The 20,449-nt window shown below is 43.7% G+C and overlaps 1 protein-coding gene across 1 annotated transcript in view; it reads right to left on the reverse strand.

Annotated features, from left to right (window-relative positions):
* Positions 1 to 1,743: 1,743 nt before the first annotated feature.
* Positions 1,744 to 20,449, reverse strand: part of LOC137428466 (uncharacterized) — a 169,233-nt gene continuing 150,527 nt past the window's right edge. Inside the window, exon 12 of the mRNA XM_078777381.1 lies at positions 1,744 to 3,658. Within this exon, the coding sequence (XP_078633507.1) occupies positions 2,154 to 3,658 (1,505 nt within the window). The 3' untranslated portion in view covers positions 1,744 to 2,153. The remainder of the gene's footprint in view (positions 3,659 to 20,449) is intronic.

Below are 20,449 nucleotides of genomic sequence, written 5' to 3' on the forward strand. Positions count from 1 at the left end.
CAAACTCCCTCACTCTCTTCAATCCCACTCCTCCCTCCAGGTCTTTAAAACAGCTGTTCACCACCATCTCTTATCTTCCCCCATTCAAAACCTTGATCTTTTCTACCCCTGCTAATTTCACCCCAGATTCACTTTTTTGAAATACCAACTTCCGACTACTGCTACCCTTATTACATGTTTTGTGTGTCTGTTTGATTTTTTTGTGTGATAAATGTTCGCTCTTTCATGAGCCTCGATCCTGTATCCCCCCCAAAAAAAAAAATGGGAGAAAAAAATTGTGGAAATTATATAATTGAAAAATGAACCATGTTGAAACATAGTGGATAAATTATCGTTTCAAAAGCAATATTTTATGTTATTTCATCTTTATTATTCATCTATAGTTGGCATAATATAATTTTTTACAATACCAATATTACTATTACAAGATAATAATGTAGGTTTGGGTTGATTATTTTCATCTAATTTGGTATGTTCAGCAACAGGCTTATTAGATATCGAGCCAATTTTTCCGATATGAGTAAATTGTTCGGATTTGAAATAATGATGATAAGTTAATCTAGCGTGATCCATAGGTGGATATCCTATTTCCTTACACATTTCATGGCATGTTTCATCACGCTTTGTTTTATCACTCGTTTTATGTTTTATTTGTTTTATCAAAGTCGATATCGTCTTCGGCGTTATCATCTTCATCGTTATCATCGTCTGTTTTATAATAAACAACTTTCTTTGAAATATGTATTATTTCGAATATAAAATAAAGAATATTTTTGGTGCGTTTTATTTCAATGACAGGATCCTTAAACAAACGACAAAGCATATTAAAATTTATCATTGAAATGCGAACCGGATTAGACGTATAATCTTGAATAGGGGTTGGTATGATATTTTAAATAGATTCGGTATTAATTTTTAACCATGTATTGGAATTATCCACCAATGAAGTTCTTTGGTTTCCATTTGGTTCTATCTATAATGAATTCAAAGGGGGTTTCCATTTTAAAAACAATCTCGGTCTTGTTCTTTATAAATTTAAAAAAGTGATTAATATGTGAGCCTAATCCTGTATGAATTGTTTCTGAATGATTATACTTGTATGTTTCAAAATATTCAGCATCCAATTCGATTTTAATTAACATATTTTGCGCAGTGTATATTTCAAGGTATAAACCCTTATGATTAATGGTAAAACAAACTGTAGTCATATTATGATATAATACTTCAAATAGAGCTTTAAATTTATTTGAATGTTTTGATCATGCATATCCCCCCAAATCATGCATATCATGCATGCATTTGATCAAAAAGCATAACTTTGTTATTATCAAATTTTCTTTAAATTAAAAAATTGGGGAAATTATATAATTGGAAATTATATAATTGAAAAAATTGAAAATTGGAAATTAAATTGAAAATAAATTTTTTTTGGAAAATTGAAAAATTGTAAATTAAATAAAACATTTTTTGGAAATTTGGAAAAATTGAAAAACAAACCATGCTGAACCATAGTGGACCATGTTGAACCACATTGAACCATGTTGAACCATCGTTGGAGCGCTGTGAGTCAGAAACAACAAAACAATACTACTCAGGTCCATCATATCGGAGGAGGGAGCAACCAGGAAATCCATAATTTGGGTTTCAGAAGGTGGAACAGAGACCAAACAGGTTTCAAAGTATCCACCTCCATTGTGTCTGTGTGTGTGTTTATGTGGTATTTGTGCATCCAATATGCAAAAAAAATAAGCAAAATAATAATCCCACCCCCTCCTTTAAGGCTTATCCCACCTTTCTACACTCGTGCTGCACCCTGCGACTAATGCTCCTGTGCCCCAATCTCTCATTGTGTATTCCCATGTATATTTTAAGGGTGGATAGGTGAATGAGAGACTTTCCACAAATTGTGCGTTTCTCCAGGCATTCTCCATTTTGAATTGTCATGTGCATTTTATTTCAGGTGAGGTGACTAGTTAAAAAAACATTCCAGAAATTGTGCACATACATACATGCATAGAGGCATACAGACATTCTCCTGTTCGTTGTTATCTCCATTTGTAGGTTTTAGAAGGTGAGGAAGTTCTCTCAGAACTCAAAATGTCCCGCTCCTTTTCAGTAAAGGATCGTTATTCAGGAACCTCCATTGTGAATCATCATGTGCCTTTTAAGAGTGGATGACTGATTAAAAGATTTTCCACAAACTGTGCATTTGAACGGGCGTTCTCCATGTGAATTATCATGTGCCTTTTAAGGTGGCCTGGCCGATTAAAAGATTTTCCACATCTTGTGCATTTGTATGGGTGTTCATCATTGTGAATTCTCATGTGTGTTTTTAGGATGGATGTTCGATTAAAAGATTTTCCACAAATTGTGCATTTGTATGGGCGTTCACCATTGTGAATTCTCAAGTGTGTTTTTAGGATGGATGTTCGATTAAAAGATTTTCCACATCTTGTGCATTTGTATGAGTGTTCATCATTGTGAATTCTCATGTGTGTTTTAAGGTTGGATAGCTGATTAAAAGATTTTCCACATCTTGTGCATTTGTATGGGTGTTCATCATTGTGAATTCTCATGTGTGTTTTTAGGATGGATGTTCGATTAAAAGATTTTCCACATCTTGTGCATTTGTATGGGTGTTCATCATTGTGAATTCTCATGTGTGTTTTTAGGATGGATGTTCGATTAAAAGATTTTCCACATCTTGTGCATTTGTATGAGTGTTCATCATTGTGAATTCTCATGTGTGTTTTTAGGATGGATGTTCGATTAAAAGATTTTCCACAAATTGTGCATTTGTATGGGCGTTCACCATTGTGAATTCTCAAGTGTGTTTTAAGGTGGGATGACTGACTGAAAGATTTTCCACAACTTGCGCATTTGTATGGGCGTTCACCATTGTGAATTCTCATGTGTGTTTTAAGGTTGGATAGCTGATTAAAAGATTTTCCACAACTCGTGCATTTGTATGGGCGTTCACCATTGTGATTTCTCATGTGTGTTTTCAGGTTGCATGAATAATTAAAAGATTTTCCACAACTTGTGCATTTGTATGGTTGTTCACTATTGTGAATTGTTACGTGTGATTTAAGGTGGTGTGACTGATTAAAAGATTTTTCACAACTTGTGCATTTGTATGGGCGTTCACCATTGTGATTTATCATGTGTGTTTTAAGGGTGGATGAATGTTTAAAAGATTTTCCACAAATTGTGCATTTGTATGGGCGTTCATCACTGTGAATTATCATGTGTGTTTTAAGGGTGGATGACTGATTAAAAGATTTTCCACATATTGTGCATTTGTACGGGCGTTCATCATTGTGAATTTCCAAGTGTCTTTTCAAGGTGCACAGCCGATTAAAAGATTTTCCACAAATTATGCATTTATATGGGCAATCACGATTGTGTTTTTCCAAGTGTGATGTTAAGCTGGATGAATGACTGAAGGATTTTCCACAAATTTTGCATTTGTATGGGCGTTCATCTTTCTCTCCTTTGTGAACCTGGTGAACATTTTTGCGTGCAAACAATTCATTATTCGTTTTGTTGTGTTTGTATAAAGTCCTCTTGTTTGTTTCAGTTGGCAAGTCCTGCGGGCCTGGGTCTACACTGTTCATAAAAGTAGGTGCAGCCACACTTGTAGATTCAATGGATCCACCTGTAAATACAATATCACATGACATGTATTTAAAAAAACAACTGATTTTGTTCAATACTCATGATATAATTCTGACAAACGTAAGCAAACATGAACATATTGTTGCATTTGTGGGGGTAGGGGATGAAATACCATGGTGGAGATAGGATTGTATAGTAATAGCATGGACCACCGTGTACGGGTAGGAAGACAGCTCAATGTATTAAGGAGGGAAAACTGAGCTTAAGATCGTTTACGTGTCACCACACGGGGGGTGGTGTTGTGTTAACTTGGTAGGGTCTAAGATTAGTTCTCTGCCAGTATGTGATTGCCCTCGGTGGTTTTTCCCTTTGTTTTTACAATTATAACAAGCCGGCCATAAAAACGTCTTTAACCAAAAAAAATCGCCAACATTATCCAGACATTACGACCGACAAGTAAACCCCGCCTACCAACCGACTACGGAACAAGGCCACACCCCCAGAATGGGACGAGGGGTGTGGAAACGGGTCGTGAAAACTATCATAACCGGCAGACCACACCCCAAGCTTCATCATTCGATAATCTCGAAGTTCACTCTCAAAGATCCTGTACCAAGGATCGTGGTCTGATTCCATGAGAATGTGCGTTTGTGTGTGTGTGTGTGTGTGTGTGTCGCAACCAATGACAACCTGACTGGTCATCATACAGCCCGTTGGTGTTCAGTTGGCCTTGTGGTTAAGCGTTTGGATGTTTGGCCCACATAATTGGCTTCACAATCTTCACATTGTATGCTGTAGATGACATTCTTTCTGTCACACTTGTTCACGTGGTCTTTTGGCTTTGACAGCTGTGCTCGTAAATTAACACACATCCTTCACAATATGAATCCTGAGCTGCAAATCTTTCGAGTTGTATGTATATATTATGTATACATGTGCATGGTGTTTTAAAAAGGTTGATACAACTTTGACTTCCTGCCATTTCTGTTTTTTTGACCTCCACTGTTTTCCTTTTCAGGGTTTGGTGGTGTTATCGTGGTATTTGTTCCCTGGGATTTCCAGCTTCGGAGCTCAATAATGCCATTGCCAGTGGAGCAGAAGACAAAAGTGGTGGCTATCTGTGTAAAAATATATATTTTGGACACAGGAATATCAAGAAATCCAGATGAATATTCCATGGGGAGATGGTTCAAGGGTAGTAAGGGATGAGGAAGGAGAGAACGACAAAAGAGGGAGGGAAGAGAGAGAAAGGAGAGAGAGGGAGGCAAGGGTGAAAAAGGAGAAGGAGGAGGGGGAGGAGAGAAAGAGGGAGGAAAAATATAAAAATATGGAAACCAGTGAGATTAATAAAAGATTGGAGGTATTATGGAAAATAAATCAAACTCAACAAACTGAGGAAAATAAAGAAATTAAAAGTCTCATGAAAATATTATTTTCAAAAATACCTTCAATTTCAGAGAGGAGATTTTCACGAGAAAATGGGGAAAAGAAAGAAGGAAAAGATTATGCAGTTGATGATGTTGGTGTTATTGACGAGAGTTAAAGTTTTACATCTATATTTTTTCCCGAAATAAATGGAGGAGAGAGTGAAGGCATTCCTCATGATTCTTTACGTTTTAAAAATCAAGATAGAAATGTATTTTGGAAACCAAAAAGGTTTTCGCACTCTGTATGAATTTTTCTCATAAATAAATGAGTTACTGTGTTAAGGGTAGGTAGAAGAGGGGTGGGTGAGGAGGAAGGGGTTGAGGTGGGGTGGGGTGTGGGTGGGGAGGTGAAAAGGGAGATGGAGGGGAGAGATATACTGCATATGTATCTTTTGGAGGGGCTTTGACAGGCACCTTTGACAGACCATTATCATATCTGTCTGCAGGGTCTTAATCAAATTTAATTGTCATCATTGTCATTATAGTTATTATTTATCATCGTTATCATGATCAACGTCACCACTGTCATTATCATTTTCATTATTGTCATTTTTACCTCTGCCACCAAAGGTGGATGGAGCTTATGTTTTCACTCCCATCTGTTTGTCTGTCTGTGAACAGAATATCTCAAAACGTTGTGGATGGAGTCGGACGAAATTTGGTGGAGAACTTGGGAATGTGACAAAGAGGAAACGGTTAGATTTTGGTGAAGATCCAGATCTGATAATTTTTTAAGTTATTCTTCACCATTGAAGATATGTTAAGGGTAGGTGGAAGAGGGGCGGGTGAGGAGGAAGGGGTTGATGGAGGGAGGTGATGGAGGGAGGTGGGTGAGGAGGAAGGGGTGAGGAGATGTCCCTATCTATTGATAGGGCTAAATCCGATATATAGCAGGATATCTCAAAAAGTTAGGTACGGATTCGGGTGAAACTTGGTGGACAGGTTGGGTGCGTGACAAGGACATTCGATTTAATTTCTGTGATGATGGCAATCCGGCTACTGATGCGATAAAAAATTTTTACATTTGTCAAATGATTCTTCACCATTGAGTGATAGGGCCAAAACGACGTGTAGCATTATATTTTAAAAGTTGTGGACAATTCATCACATGATGGAGGTATGCTCTTGTGTAAGTCCGCATGGACTTCTGAGTTTCTTGAAATGTCCCTCTTTCTTTGTAAGTGAGTTATTACTTGCGTTCCGTTCTAACCTGCTCGTACTCTTCTCATTGCAGGAAAGCAGAGAAACATGGGTGTTGTTTTGTAATACTAATTGTGATGCACAGCAGTATTATATACAGTCACATGAAAAAGTAAGTACACCCCATGGAGTAACAATTGGAGTCAGGAGTGGGGATTTGGAACCTGGGACAAAAATTTTTAGACAAAATTTTGGACACCAATTGTACATAGTGGCCGCAACAATTGGTGTCAGGAGTTTGGAATAGGGCCCAAAGTGCGCTGAACGCACTCCAAATTACGAGCGACCGAAATTTAGTATTAAAAACAAATTTAATTCGTGCCATGGCTAGCCAAAGCGGTCGAATGCCGGTGGGGGTAGAAAATGAGGTAGAGGAGGTAGAATCAATGACCCAGGACCCCCGGGAAGAATTGGAGGAAGAGGAGGACATTGATGAGGGGCCGGCAGTAGGGGAAGAAAATGGCGGCGCCTCGCACGTGGTGGCGAGAGCCGAGCCCGCGGTGCCAATGGACTGGGGCCTATTTATGGCACAAATGAGGGCCTTTATGGTCAAGTCGGGTGAGGACATGAAAGAAATGAAGGACGAACTAAAGAATGACATAAATAAATGTGAAAGCAAAATGGGTGGCCAAATGAGGCCCCTTTCCTCCCTTTCATCCTGTTGACTTGATAGTTTTTACAATGAAGGAAACACGTATCGGGAGTACATACAACAACAAAACAACAGGCATTTTAAGGCCATTTTCCCTGCAAGAGCGGGGGTTAGCCTTGCGGTCCCCATGACAATCTTCTCCATTTTGCCCTATTTTCTGCATGTCTCCTTGTTAAACCCCTTGCCCGCATTTCTTCTTCGACCATCTTCAGCTAAGTCTTTCTCGGTCTTCCCCATCCTCTGCTTCCTTCTACATTCATTTCCATCACTCTTCTCAACCAGTCACTTTCATCCTTCCTCAACACTTGACCAAACCATCTCTTCCTGTTTCTCTTCACAGCATCCATCACAGCCTCTATTCCCATCATCTTTCGCAATTCATCATTTGTCTTCCTCTCTCTCAACGATACTCCCACATCCACCGAACCATTCGCATTTCCACCCTTTCCAGCCTTCGTTGCTGCTCTACGTTCATCACCCATGTCTCGCTCCCATAAATCATAACACTTCTCACACATGCACCATACACCTTTCCCTTCAGCTTCGACAACACTCCCCTCCTAGTCAGCATGCCACTCAGGTCCCAAAACCTATTCCAAGCACATCTCACTCTAGCAACCATTGCCAAGTCTGATCCACCTTCTCCATTCAGCATGTCTCCTAGGTAACAAAATGTTTTCACACCTTCCAGCTTCATGCCGTCTCCAAGATCCAACTCAACATTTCCTCCATCTGCAGCTCCCTCTGTGCACACCTTACACTTGAATGTAGCTGCCACACTGGTTAATGACCCTCTCAAACCACTACATTGTTGATGAACCCACTCAGCGCACATTGTACATTGAATGGAATTCACTCCGACACCCTTCCTGCACACAGCACACAGCCACTTCCCAGTTCTTTCCACCTCACCACATGCTTTACCACTTGCCATCACCTTCGTTTTTCCGATATTCACCTTCAGACCTTTTGACTCCATACATTCCTTCCACTTGTTCATCTTCTCCTTTTCAGTCCATCCATACTTTCTGCAATCAACACCAGATCATCTGCATACAACAACTCCGACGGTAAACCCTCCTTTACGTTCCGAGCCAGCATCTCCATCACAGCTACAAATAGTAGTGGACTTAGTACTGACCCCTGATGCACTCCCACCTTCACCTCAAACTCACCACTGTTCCCGTCCTTTGTCCTTACAGCTGTGCGGGCTCTTTTGTACATTGCCATCACTACACTGATCAACCATTCCTCCACTCCTAACTTCCTCAATGCCCATGTAAATACTTCGCGTGGAACCCTTTCGAATGCTTTCTCCAGATCAACAAACACAAGAAACAACTTCTTCGTCTTCTCCATGTAATTATCCTGCAACTGCCTCGCAATAAAGAGCACGTCTGTCGTTCCTCTTCCTGGCATAAATCCAAACTACATTTAGTCGATCTTCACCTTCTTCCTTATCCTCCTCTCCAACACTCTTTCCAATACCTTCATTCCATGCTCCAATAACTTTATCGCTCGATATGAGCCACAGTCCAGAGGGTCACCTTTCCCCTTGTATAGAGGGACGAGGGTACTCAGTTCCCAATCCACTGGAATGCGGCCTTCTTTCACCGCCAGATTACAGATCTCTGTCATTCTCTTCACACCCCAACTTCCTGCTGCCTTCAACATATCTCCCACAACTCCCGTCGGCCCTCCCGCTTTTCTACTCTTCATTGCTTTTATCGATTCCTCAACTTCCTTCTCAGTTATCTTCTCTGCCGGTCCTAAAACTGGGTTACTCTCTATGTTGCCATCCCATTCATTCTCTGTATTCAACAGCATTTCCATATATCTTTTCCATCTTACTTTAATTCCATCTGGGTCCACAACGATTTGTCCCACTTCATCCTTCAAGCAACTCACCCCCATCACATCACACCTCTCTTTCACTATCTGCTTTGCAATCCTGAATACCGCTCTCTGACCCTCTTCCGAGTCCAAGCGTTCTCCAAACATTTTCCTACATGCCTCCTGCGCCTTTGCTACCTCTTTCTTTGCAGCCTTCTTGGCTGCCTTATAACTTTCATGCTCTGCTTTTTCTGCTACCGTACCCTTCACCTTCTTCCACTCCTTGAACTTCTTCCTCTTCTCGTCAGTCCTCTTTCCAACATCATCCTACCACCATATTTCCGAGTTCCTCGGTGGTCCCCTTGTCCATCCACATACCTCGCCAACGGCTCCCAACAGACTATCTTTCATTGACATCCAACTACGTTCAAGCTCAACCACATCATCCTCTGCCCTACTCAGCCTCTCTTTTAATGCCTCCCTCACTGTCACCTCTTTCAACCTCCACACCTTCATTCTCGGTTGGGACTTCACCCGCCGAGCTCTCCTCGCACCCTTCACCCTTATGTCGCAGACAACCAAGTGGTGCTGTGAAACAGCCTCCTCCCCCGGGATCACCTTTGTGTCCAGGAGGTGCCCCCATCTCGCCTACGCACCATCAGGTAGTCAACGGTTGTCGTCGACCCACCTGACGTGTATGTAACAAGCTTATTGAGCTTATTATTAAGCTTATTGATTATTATTAAAATTATTAAGCTTATTGAGCTTATTGAGCGCAGACCACGTGAGCAATTACATCATAAATTTATATTCTCTAATATAATTGTTGCATAAAATCACACTCAATAAATTTCAAACTGATCAGACCAAGCCATCAAATCACACGAGTCCCTCTCGAATTATGATGTCATAATTACGGCATCAATGACGTCATTGTTAACAACACCTATTTCCCATGCAACACCATTAGTGGGGTTACTTTTCCCATAATTCTTTACAATGACACCATAATTAACAACACCATAATTCTTTACAATGAGCCATATTTAAAAAAAATTCATGGAGCTGTTTTGCAGATAGAGCTGCATCATTTTTTTGGTTTTTCTAAGATGGCACCTGTACCATGTGACCTACAACATCATAATTATCATTTAAATATTCAACAGGAGGAAGCGCTCTGGTGAAAATTTAGTGTCCATCAGTCCAACAGTTGCAGAGAAAAACAATTCACACTGAACGGATCAAGCGTTGTACTTGTCGAATTTTGACGTCATCACAAAGGCACCGATGACATCATCACAAACATATTGTTATGTCGCGGGGTAAAGGAATATCTAGAGCCATGTAGATCTGTATAGGTAACAAGCTTTGACTGTCGCGATAGGGAATCTACCCTGTAATAAGTTCTGTGTTTTTAGGCGGTTTGTCAGGGTAAGAGTATACCTGTGAACATGCAAGGATGTTCGTGTGTTAAATAGTTGTAGGGACAAATATAAACCCCTGTGTGTCAGACCTGGTAATCATCCCTGTTGTAAGAATCAGATCTACCACATTGTCCCAATAGTGAGTTTAATTCAGAATCGATCTCTGGCAACACTTGCAAGAAATCAACAAGCATCATATCAGTATTCAGTAATCATAGAAGTAATGATGGATTTGCAATTAGTTCAAGCAAGCCTGGAACATCTAGTAATATGCACCATCTGAGTATGCACTGGACCACACAGAATAAATGTCACAGGAATGATCGGAGCGCTGTCCGTCCGAGTTCTTATGGGAGCCTCTCAGTGGTCAGAGGCAGCATCGCACCTGGGTTCAACTTAGACACAATTTCATTACATTCTCCCCTATGTTAAAACTTCACCACCTCTCGGGACGGAAATCAAGCTAGCAAAGCATAGCAGCAGAGTAATCATTTGGCAACGGTCCATGTCAGTCAGTCCAACCATAGCGGTCGGGGCGGCGAATTTCCCTCACGGCGCGTGTCCGATAGACACCGGATACCACATCCCCGAGGCCGGAATCCCCCGCATCGGAATGTCCACCTAAATCGGGCGACGGCAGTGGCCCCACAAAGCCATCCGGATCTGGTGCATGTGGCGATTGGGTAGCCGGTAGATTCTCCATTGTCAGATCAACTGCACCGTAAGCCGGCTCGTCAATATCCCCGCATGGGGCAAGATGGCGCACCAAGACTGTAGACTCCCGTCCGTTGGGCAACAGTACACGAGCGTGCTCGGGATTGGTTTGGAGAATACGCACCTTGTCAACGAGCGGGTCATATTTACACAGAGCGAACCGCGCGTTTGAGGAAGGCCGGTCCGGGCTCAGCAAGCCAGCCCGGCAGAGGACGGGTACCGCCCGAATGACGCGAGTAACGAAACATACGGTCGTGGGGAGTTTGATTAGTAGCGGTGTACAATAAAGTCCTGATCGAACTTAACGCCCCAGGTAGCGACCAAGCCCATCGGTCCAGTCCTAGTCCATGGGACTTAGGCTCAGAGTAACGGCTCTCCATATGATGCCATTAAATCGTTCTACCTGTCCGTTCGCCTGTGGCCTGTACGGAGTAGTATAGCTAGAAGCGATATTACACTGGAGCAAGAAGTTTCTCACATCCTGGGACAAGAACACCGCGCCTCAATCGGTGTGCACATCGGCCGGATTCCCAAACATAGAAAACAAGTTCTGCAGACACCAGATAACCGTAGCAGCAGACATATCGCCGCACGGGAAAGCAAAAGGGAATCTAGAGAACTCATCAACTATCGTGAGTAGATAACAAGAACTACTTTGATAGCGTAACATAAATCGGCTAGCTCAATCCACCAGCGAGTGATTTTCTCATTCTTAATGCGTTGAGCATGTTGCGTGTCGTACATAAAGGCAACACTCTGTTGATCCGTGATGTTCTGAAAACATCGACCGAGCAAATATGGACGCCAATGCCTGATCGACTCGATGATGGCATACGCCTCCTTTTCGACAGACAAGCGTCTTCGTTCCGCAGAGGAGAGAGTCATTGAAAAGAAGGCCACAGGTCGCCCCCATTGAGAGAGTGCAGCAGCTATCGTGTGGTCCGACGCATCGCTTTCCAAAACAAAGGACTTGTTTTCATCAATCGTCGACACAGCGGCGCCAGCTATGTCTGACTTCAGGCCATGGAAAGCGGCCTTAGCAGCGTGACTCATGGGGAACTTATTGCAATCCACAAGGGGACGAAGCTTCTCGGAAAAATTTTGAACCCACTAAGAGTAATAACCCACTAAGAAACTAAGCCCAACGGTCAGAAACCAGTATTCAGGATTGCAAAGCAGATAGCGAAAGAGAGGTGCGATGTGATGGGGGTGAGTTGCTTGAAGAATGAAGTGGGACAAATCATTGTCGACCAAGATGGAATTAAAGGAAGATGGAAAAGATATATGGAAATGCTGTTGAATACAGAGAATGAATGGGGATGGCAACATAGAGAGTAACCCAGTTTTAGGACCGGCAGAGAAGATAACCGAGAAGGAAGTTGAGGAAGCGACAAAAGCAATGACGGGTAGAAAAGCGGGAGGGCCGACGGGAGATGTGGGAGATATGTTGAAGGCAGCAGGAAGTTGAGGTGTGAAGAGAATGACAGAGATCTGTAATCTGGTGGTGAAAGAAGGCCGCATTCCAGTGGATTGGGAACTGAGTACCCCCGTCCCTCTATACAAGGGGAAAGGTGACCCTCTGGAGTGTGTCTCGTACCGAGCGATAAAGTTATTGGAGCATGGAATGAAGGTATTGGAAAGGGTGTTGGAGAGGAGGACAAGGAAGAAAGTGAAGATCGACGAAATGCAGTTTGGATTTATGCCAGGAAGAGGAACGACAGACGTGCTTTTCATTGTGAGGCAGTTGCAGGAGAAGTACATGGAGAAGAGGAAGAAGTTGTTTCTTGGGTTTGTTGATCTGGAGAAAGCATTCGATAGGGTTCCACGCAAAGTATTGACATGGGCAATGAGGAAGTTAGGAGTGGAGGAATGGTTGATCAGAGTCGTGATGGGAATGTACAAAAGAGCGCGCACAGCTGTAAGGACGAAGGACGGGAACAGTGGTGAGTTTGAGGTGAAGGTTGGAGTGCATCAGGGGTCGGTACTAAGTCCACTACTATTTGTAGCTGTGATGGAGGTGCTGGCTCAGAACGTAAAGGAGGGTTTACCGTGGGAGTTGTTGTATGCAGACGATCTGGTGTTGATTGCGGAAAGTATGGATGGACTGAAGGAAAAGATGAACAAGTGGAAGGAATGTATGGAGACAAAAGGTCTGAAGGTGAATATCGGAAAGTCGAAGGTGATGGCAAGTGGTAAAGCAGGTGGTGAGGTGGAAAGAACTGGGAAGTGGCCCTGTGCTGTGTGTAGGAAGGGTGTCGGAGTGAACTCCATTCAATGTACAATGTGCGCTGAGTGGGTTCATCAAAAATGTAGTGGCCTGAGAGGGTCATTAACCAGTGTGGCAGCTACATTCAAATGTAAGGTGTGCACAGAGGGAGCTGCAGATGGAGGAAATGTTGAGTTGGATCTTGGAGATGGCGTGAAGCTGGAAGGTGTGAAAACATTTTGCGACATCGGAGACATGCTGAATGGAGAAGGTGGATCAGACTCGGCAACGGTTGCTAGAGTGAGATGTGCATGGAAGATGTTTCGGGAACTGAGTGGCATGCTGATGATGAGGGGAGTGTCGTTGAAGCTGAAGGGAAAGGTGTATGGTGGTGCATGTGTGAGCAGTGTTATGATTTATGGGAGCGAGACATGGGTAATGAATGTACAGCAGCAACGAAGGTTGGAAAGGGTGGAAATGCGAATGGTTCGACGGATGTGCAGAGTGTCGTTGAGAGAGAGGAAGACAAATGATGAATTGCGAAAGATGATGGGAATAGAGCCTGTGATTGATGCTGTGAAGAGGAACAGGCTGAGATGGTTTGGTCATGTGTTGAGGAAGGATGAAAGTGACTGGTTGAGAAGAGTGATGGAAATTGATGTAGAAGGAAGTAGAGGACGGGGAAGACCAAGAAAGACTTGGCTAAAGATGGTGGAAGAAGAAATGCGGGCAAGGGGGTTAACAAGGAGAGATGCAGAAAATAGGGCAAAATGGAGAAGATTGTCATGGGGACCGCAAGGTTAAGCCCCGCCCTAGTAGGGAAAATGGCCTTTTAAATGCATGTTGTTGTTGTTGTTGTAAGAGTAATGAGCAAACAGCCCGAGAGCGCGCTTCAAAGAACCACGATCGTGGGGCGGGGCCATGTCAAGCAAGGGTCACAGACGCTCCTTATCTGGAGCGATAGAGCCGTGGGTCACTGTGTACCCCAGGAGATCTATCGTTCGAACAGAATAGCGACATTTAGCCTCGTTCATAGTCAGTCGATACGTGTGCGCAACCTCGAGGAAGCGCTTCAGATTAGCATCATGATGTTCTTTGTCGTACCCACAAACCGTGAGATTATCCAGATAAACAAAGACATCAGTTAAATTCTCCTTAGCAATGAGGCCGTCCATGGCCCTTTGGAAGCACGTAACCCCATTTGTGACCCCGAAAGGCAGCCGGGTGAACTGGGACAACCTCTGTCCGGATTCAAACCCAGTGCCGATGCGATCTGCCTCGGAGATTGGAATCTGATGATATGCACTACGTAGATCTCGAGTGCTATATACTGAGTACTGTGCCACCTGTCATACCAGAGAATCCATTCCCGGGAATGGGTAGGCGTCCAATTGGGTAAACCGATTAATCGTCTGCGAATAGTCGATTACCATGCGTTTGTGGTGCGATTCGGTTCGAACCACCAAAACTTGGGCCCGCCAAGGTGATCGACTCGGTTCAATGATACCTTCCTTTCATAGCCGCGCAGTCTCTTCAGCAATGAATTGCGTGTCAGCCTGTGAGTAGCGTCGTGATTTAACAGCAACCGGTGTACAGTCAGTAGTCATATTGGGAAACAACGACAGTGGTTCAATTTCCATCCCTGCAAGAGCACACACAGCAAGAGTATCAGCACCACCAAATTCCATTTCCAAACGCCCATGTCGCCAGAGAAAATCATGTCCCAGCAAAACTTCTGCACATAATGCTGGTAAGACAATTACATGCACATCCGGAAACATTCGACCCTTAATCACAAGCTCCCTTCTTTCGTGGAGTCAAAGTCGATCATAGGTCGATCAGGCCGCCGCGAGAGGGCGCTCGAGCCACGCGCGGAGATCCGACACAAGCTTGCGCTGTTCGTGAGGCCAAACCCGGAAGTGGGCTGGGTGTCGAAATAATTCCCGTCAAGGACGGTCGAGCCGTGTACCGTTGTGATTGCGCCACTTGTTTAGTCGGCGCAGTAAGCCTCATCAAGGTCGAGCGCTCAGCGTGAGGCCCACGGAGAGGGGCGATTCCAATCAAGGCCGCGCGAGGCGCCGATTGTTTCTTGGGCGGAGAGAGAAGCACATTCAGCGTCGACCGATTTGGCCGGCCCCGGGATGAACAACAAGCCTTAGCAAAGTGATCTTTCCGAGAACACGAATGACACGTCGCCTCCTTAGCTGGACAAACTGACCTTAGATGGTTCCGTTTCCCACATAGAAAGCACTTAGTGTTACTTCTGGCCTTGGGTCCGGTCGCAGTGGCCTCTGTCACACTTGGGTCGAGATCCTCGAGCGCATCGGTTGTCTCTTAATCCCGGCGAGGATGCAGTATCCGCTTGCTTGGCGGTTGCTCTCTCCGGTCGTGTTGCACCAGTTAATCCTGCAGTGACGTATGGACGATCGTACGTGTCGGCTTGTACCTGCACTTCGTTGTACAGGAGGGATAGACGATGAGCCCTTTCTAGTGTCAAATCTTGTTCTTCAAGTAATCTCTGTCTGATGACTGGAGACCGAATCCCAGAAACAAAAGAATCCCGCACAAGATCATCACAGACTTGTGCATGAGTGCCGGTTTCAGTAAGAGAGTCCTTCACTAACTGGCGGAGGTCTTGAATGAACTGGTCAATGGTCTCCAAGGGTTCCTGCCGCCGAGTCACGATCAGATATCGAGTATAGACCACACTCTGAGTTTTTATGTAAATACGTCTCATTTCTGCCACAGCAGTATCGTATGTTCCACACTGGGATATATACGTATGCACGGTATGGTTCACTTTGGAATACAGCACCGCCAGCTTGATGACATCGGTGAGTTCCTCCTGAGCGTCCAGATGGCTGGTCAGTAGCTTCAGCCAGTGAAGTAGTTGAGCCGGCGCGTCCGGCGCCCTGGGGGTCCGCTCCAAATATCGGGACTTGTATGAGTTTGTGAGTTATGTCGATCTCGTTCAAGCCCAAGAGAAGATTCTGAATTAATTGTTGTTAGAATCAGATCTGCAACATTGTCCCAATAGTGAGTTTAATTCAGAATCGATCTCTAGCAACACCTGCAAGAAATCAACAAGCATCATATCAGTATTCAGTAATCATCAAAGTAATGATGGATTTGCAATTAGTACAAGCAAACCTGGAACATCTCGTAATACGCACCATCTGAGTATGCACGACACCACACAGAATAAATGTCACAGGAATGATCGGAGAGCTGTCCGTCCGAGTTCTTATGGGAGCCTCTCAGTGGTCAGAGGCAGCATAGCACCTGGGTTCAACTTAGACACAATTTCATTACAATCCCTTTGTCCCTTATGGCAACGCACTCATATAAAACACTTCAATATGTCCTGAGTGCACACATTAATTAGTTCCCTTCCCTTACAATGACCTTGGAAGAATACCGGCAGGCAGCCAGATCGGGGCACTGCCGGATGGCCGCCGCCAGCCGCACCACCAGCTGGCCTAGCAACAACGCGTGAGATGAGCCATAACCACGCCCATGAGGACTGTGATTGGTTGGCGTGGAAGGCGCGAACCTGGAACCAATCATCGTGGAAGCTGCGAACCTCCAGCCAAACAACGCTGAAGGCGCAAAACCACGACTGAGAAGGAGGTTGTTCATTGGAGGTTGTTCATTGGAGGGAAGGTGCTGGAAGGTTCGGTGGACGGCGGGAAGCTACGAGGCTCTGGTTGGTGGCGCGCCAGGTCTGACGTCACAGGCCAGGTTGCAAAAGGGCTCGCTGGATGACATTTTGTCTCTTGGCTCTCTTCGCGCTGGACCCCTTCGTATTGGAGATCTCTCTCTGTGCTTGAAGCTCTTGCCCTTCTTTTTGGGTCTCTGCGCTCCTCTTCGTCGTGCTGACGGTTCGCTCTGGGTGTGGAGTGGTGCTTGGAGCGGTCCTTCTCGGTGCTTCCAGAGCTTGGAGTGGTGCTGGGGCCTCGTGTGCAATCGACTCGGAGCTTGGAGCGGTGCAGGCCGCACGGGGCCTGGCGAAGCGTGCGAGCGAGCGGACGGAGGGTTTCCTCGCGCCGGAGCTTGGAGCCGGATGGGGCCGCGTTGGACGACGGACAGATAAGCTCGCACCATATTACAAAAACCCACGACGCACGTGTTCTTTGGTAATTCGTTTTCCCCTGTCTCGTATTTGGAAGTCGGTGTGTGGGATCCCAATTTCGGATCATTATTAGATTTATCATCGTGTTTCCCTGTCCCGACCTTTACTTAAAATAAGCCCTTGCATTACTTTCCATTCCTTGTTAAACCTGTGTTCATTTGAGTTAATCCCCTGCAGGATCGGAGCTGCCGTCGGTTCGCTCTCGGTAAGCGCTTACCGCCTCTTCCTCTTCACTTCTTTTGATAGCAAAATCCGTATTTGGTCGTCGCCTCTATTAAATCCATTTGAGCCATCCGCGGTCCCTGGTGTTAACCTTGAGGGATTCGCACGACAATATGTCATTCCCCATGGAGAGTACTTGACAATGAGCCATGTTTCAATTTTCTCCATTGAGTGGTTTCAGAGATATAGAGGTGCAAAGTTTTTCCAAGATAGCACCTGTACAACGTGACCTATGACGTCATAATTATGAATAAAAAATTCCACAGCTCCTATAGTAAAATTTGGTGTCAATCGGACCAACGGTTGCCGAGAAAATGAATTTTTAAAATGCAGACACGGCACAAGGACGCCACATGTATGCCACACGTACGTAACCGAATGCCTAACCCTGATTTTCGCTTCACGAGTACAGGGTAACAACAAGACATCATGCAGAGCACGATACTTGCAAAATCCGCCCCCAAAGGTTTCTATAAATATAGCAAATTGTCAATTTCATCAAGATTAAAATTGACTATCTTGATCAAAGCTCGGGTTAATAGGATGAAAAGTGACAATTTTTGAAATGAAAATGGATGATTTTAGAAGTTTCACATTGAGTTGACCTTTGACCTTTTGACCTCGAAATAGTTAGTTTCCCAATTCAGTGAAGCGCTATGCAAATGCCTTTAAATTTTCAAGTCAATCAGATTAAAATTGTTGATTTTTCAGGTGAAAATTTATGATTTTGGAAGTTTGACGTCAAGTTGACCTTGTCCTTTTGACCTCAAAAATAGTTAGTTTCCCAATTTAGTGACTCAATGTGCAAATGCTGTTCAATTCCCAAGTCAATGGGATAAAAATTGACAGTTTTTCAGACGACAATTCATGATTTTAGAAATTTGACCTTTGACCTTTTGACCTCAAAAATAGTTCGTTTCCCAATTTAGTGACTCAATATACAAATGCTGTTCAATTTTCAAGTCAATCGGATTTAAAATGGCGATTTTATAATTTTGACCTCTAAATAACCTTTGACCTTTGACCTCAAAACCAATAGGCTTCTCAATTGTGATGACCTCTACAACTTTGTGAAGTTTAGTGACAATCGGTTTAGAATTGTGCCCTGTAGGCCGTTGACAAACAAAAAAAACATACAAACAAACATACAAGACAACGTCATGCAGAGCATGATACTTGCAAAATCCACCCCCCACCCCGAAGAAAAAAAATTCCATGGATACAGCAAATTGTCCATTTCATCAAGATTAAAATTGACAATATTGAGCAAAGCTCGGGTCAATAGGAAGAAAAGTGACGATTTTTCAGATGAAAAATGATGATTTTGGAACGTTGACCTTGAGTTGACCTTTGACCTTTTGACCTCAAAAATAGTTTGTTTCCCTATTTAGTGACACAATGTGCAATTGCTGTTCAATTTTCAAGTCAATCGGATGAAAATTTAGGATTTTAAAAACTTGGCCTATGTTGACCTTTTAGCCTATGTTGACCTCAAAAATAGTTGGTGGTTGAATTCAGTGACCATATGCATAAATCCTCTTGGAATTTCAAATCAAATGAAAATTCGTGATTTTAGAAATTCGGCCTCTGTTGACCTTTTGGCCTATGTTTACCGAAAATATAATTTGTCGTTGAATTCAGTGACCGGATATGCAAGTCCTCTTCAAATTTCAAATCAATTGGATGAAAATTAAGGATTTTAGAAATGTGGCCTATGTTGACCTTTTGGCCGATGTTGACCTCAAATATACTTGGTGGTTTAATTCAGTGACCAGATATGCAAGTCCTCTTCAAATTTCAAGTCAACCAGATGAAAATTTAGGATTTTAGAAATTCGGCCTATGTTGACCTTTTGGCCTATTGTTACGGATTCGTCACTTCCGTTGTTGTGGTTCTCATCCACTGTAAACATTTTTGGTTCCATGTACTATTATTGTTATCGTTTAAGTGAATTGGAGATAACTGTTTTCAAAAGGTAAAAAAAATTAATGTTTTAAAAAGAAACCGGAAACCGGATTGGGAGCCGGACGAAGAAGAGGAAGAAGAAGAGGAAAAAGGAGGTGGGGCAAGTGAAGTGGAGAAGGAGCCGAGCTGCTTTGAGGTCTTGAGCAAACGCTGGCGAACGGGGGTCACGAGTGAACTTTGGGTTTCCTGGGAAAGGAATTCCTGCGACAGAGTTGTTATCGCTGTAACAGATAAACCTTCGTGTCAGGTTTTGCGGTTGATTCTGAAGAGAATCATTGGAGTGCCGTTACGCCTTGAGTACGGGCCGTTGGCCGTTTTGCCTCGTGCCCGATTTCGCATCGCTCCAGGTTTTTCACCTCGCTCCAACCATTTCAACGCATCCAGCCGTTAGCCTGGTTTGCATGTGTAACGTGGATTTCGAGTGGGAATTTGCGGTTCGCTGTGTGGGGAGCCGTTGAACATCCATACCCAAAGGTGTGATTTCCAAGTCGCCTCTTGAGGACACCTTTGCCCATCTTTGGCAGTGTGACTGTCAACCGAGCGGGATTCTGGTCTCGATACAACATCGTTCTGACGATCACTGGAGCGTGGATCGACTTTGGCTTGAAGCCGGGACAGAGACATTGGGAATGTTATTTTCGCTCAATTCGAGCACAGTGAGTTATATTGTACGAAACTGATGGTACCATCATAGGAATGATATATTGGTTGTACAATTGATTACTATTGTTTTTGTGCTGTTATTCTTGTGTGAGCTTAATACAATACTAGTTTGTTGGTAACAATTGGTGTGGTTTCACCATTGATCTTTGACACAGAATAACACATCTTTCTGCCATGACTCCACTCAGGGCTCGGAGGTACACCGTGACCGGGGTTTGGGGAGGAGCACGTAACACTATGTTGACCTTAAAAATACTTGGGGGTTGAATTCAGTGACCAGATATGCAAGTCTTCAAATTTCAAATCAATCGGATGAAAATTTAGGATTTTAGAAATTTAGCAAAGTTGGTGACCTTTGGCCTATGTTGACCTTTTGACCTTTTGACCCCAAAA

This window comes from Myxine glutinosa, chromosome 5, assembly GCF_964187855.1.
Source record: "Myxine glutinosa chromosome 5, kmMyxGlut1.1, whole genome shotgun sequence".
Taxonomy (NCBI): domain Eukaryota; kingdom Metazoa; phylum Chordata; class Myxini; order Myxiniformes; family Myxinidae; genus Myxine; species Myxine glutinosa.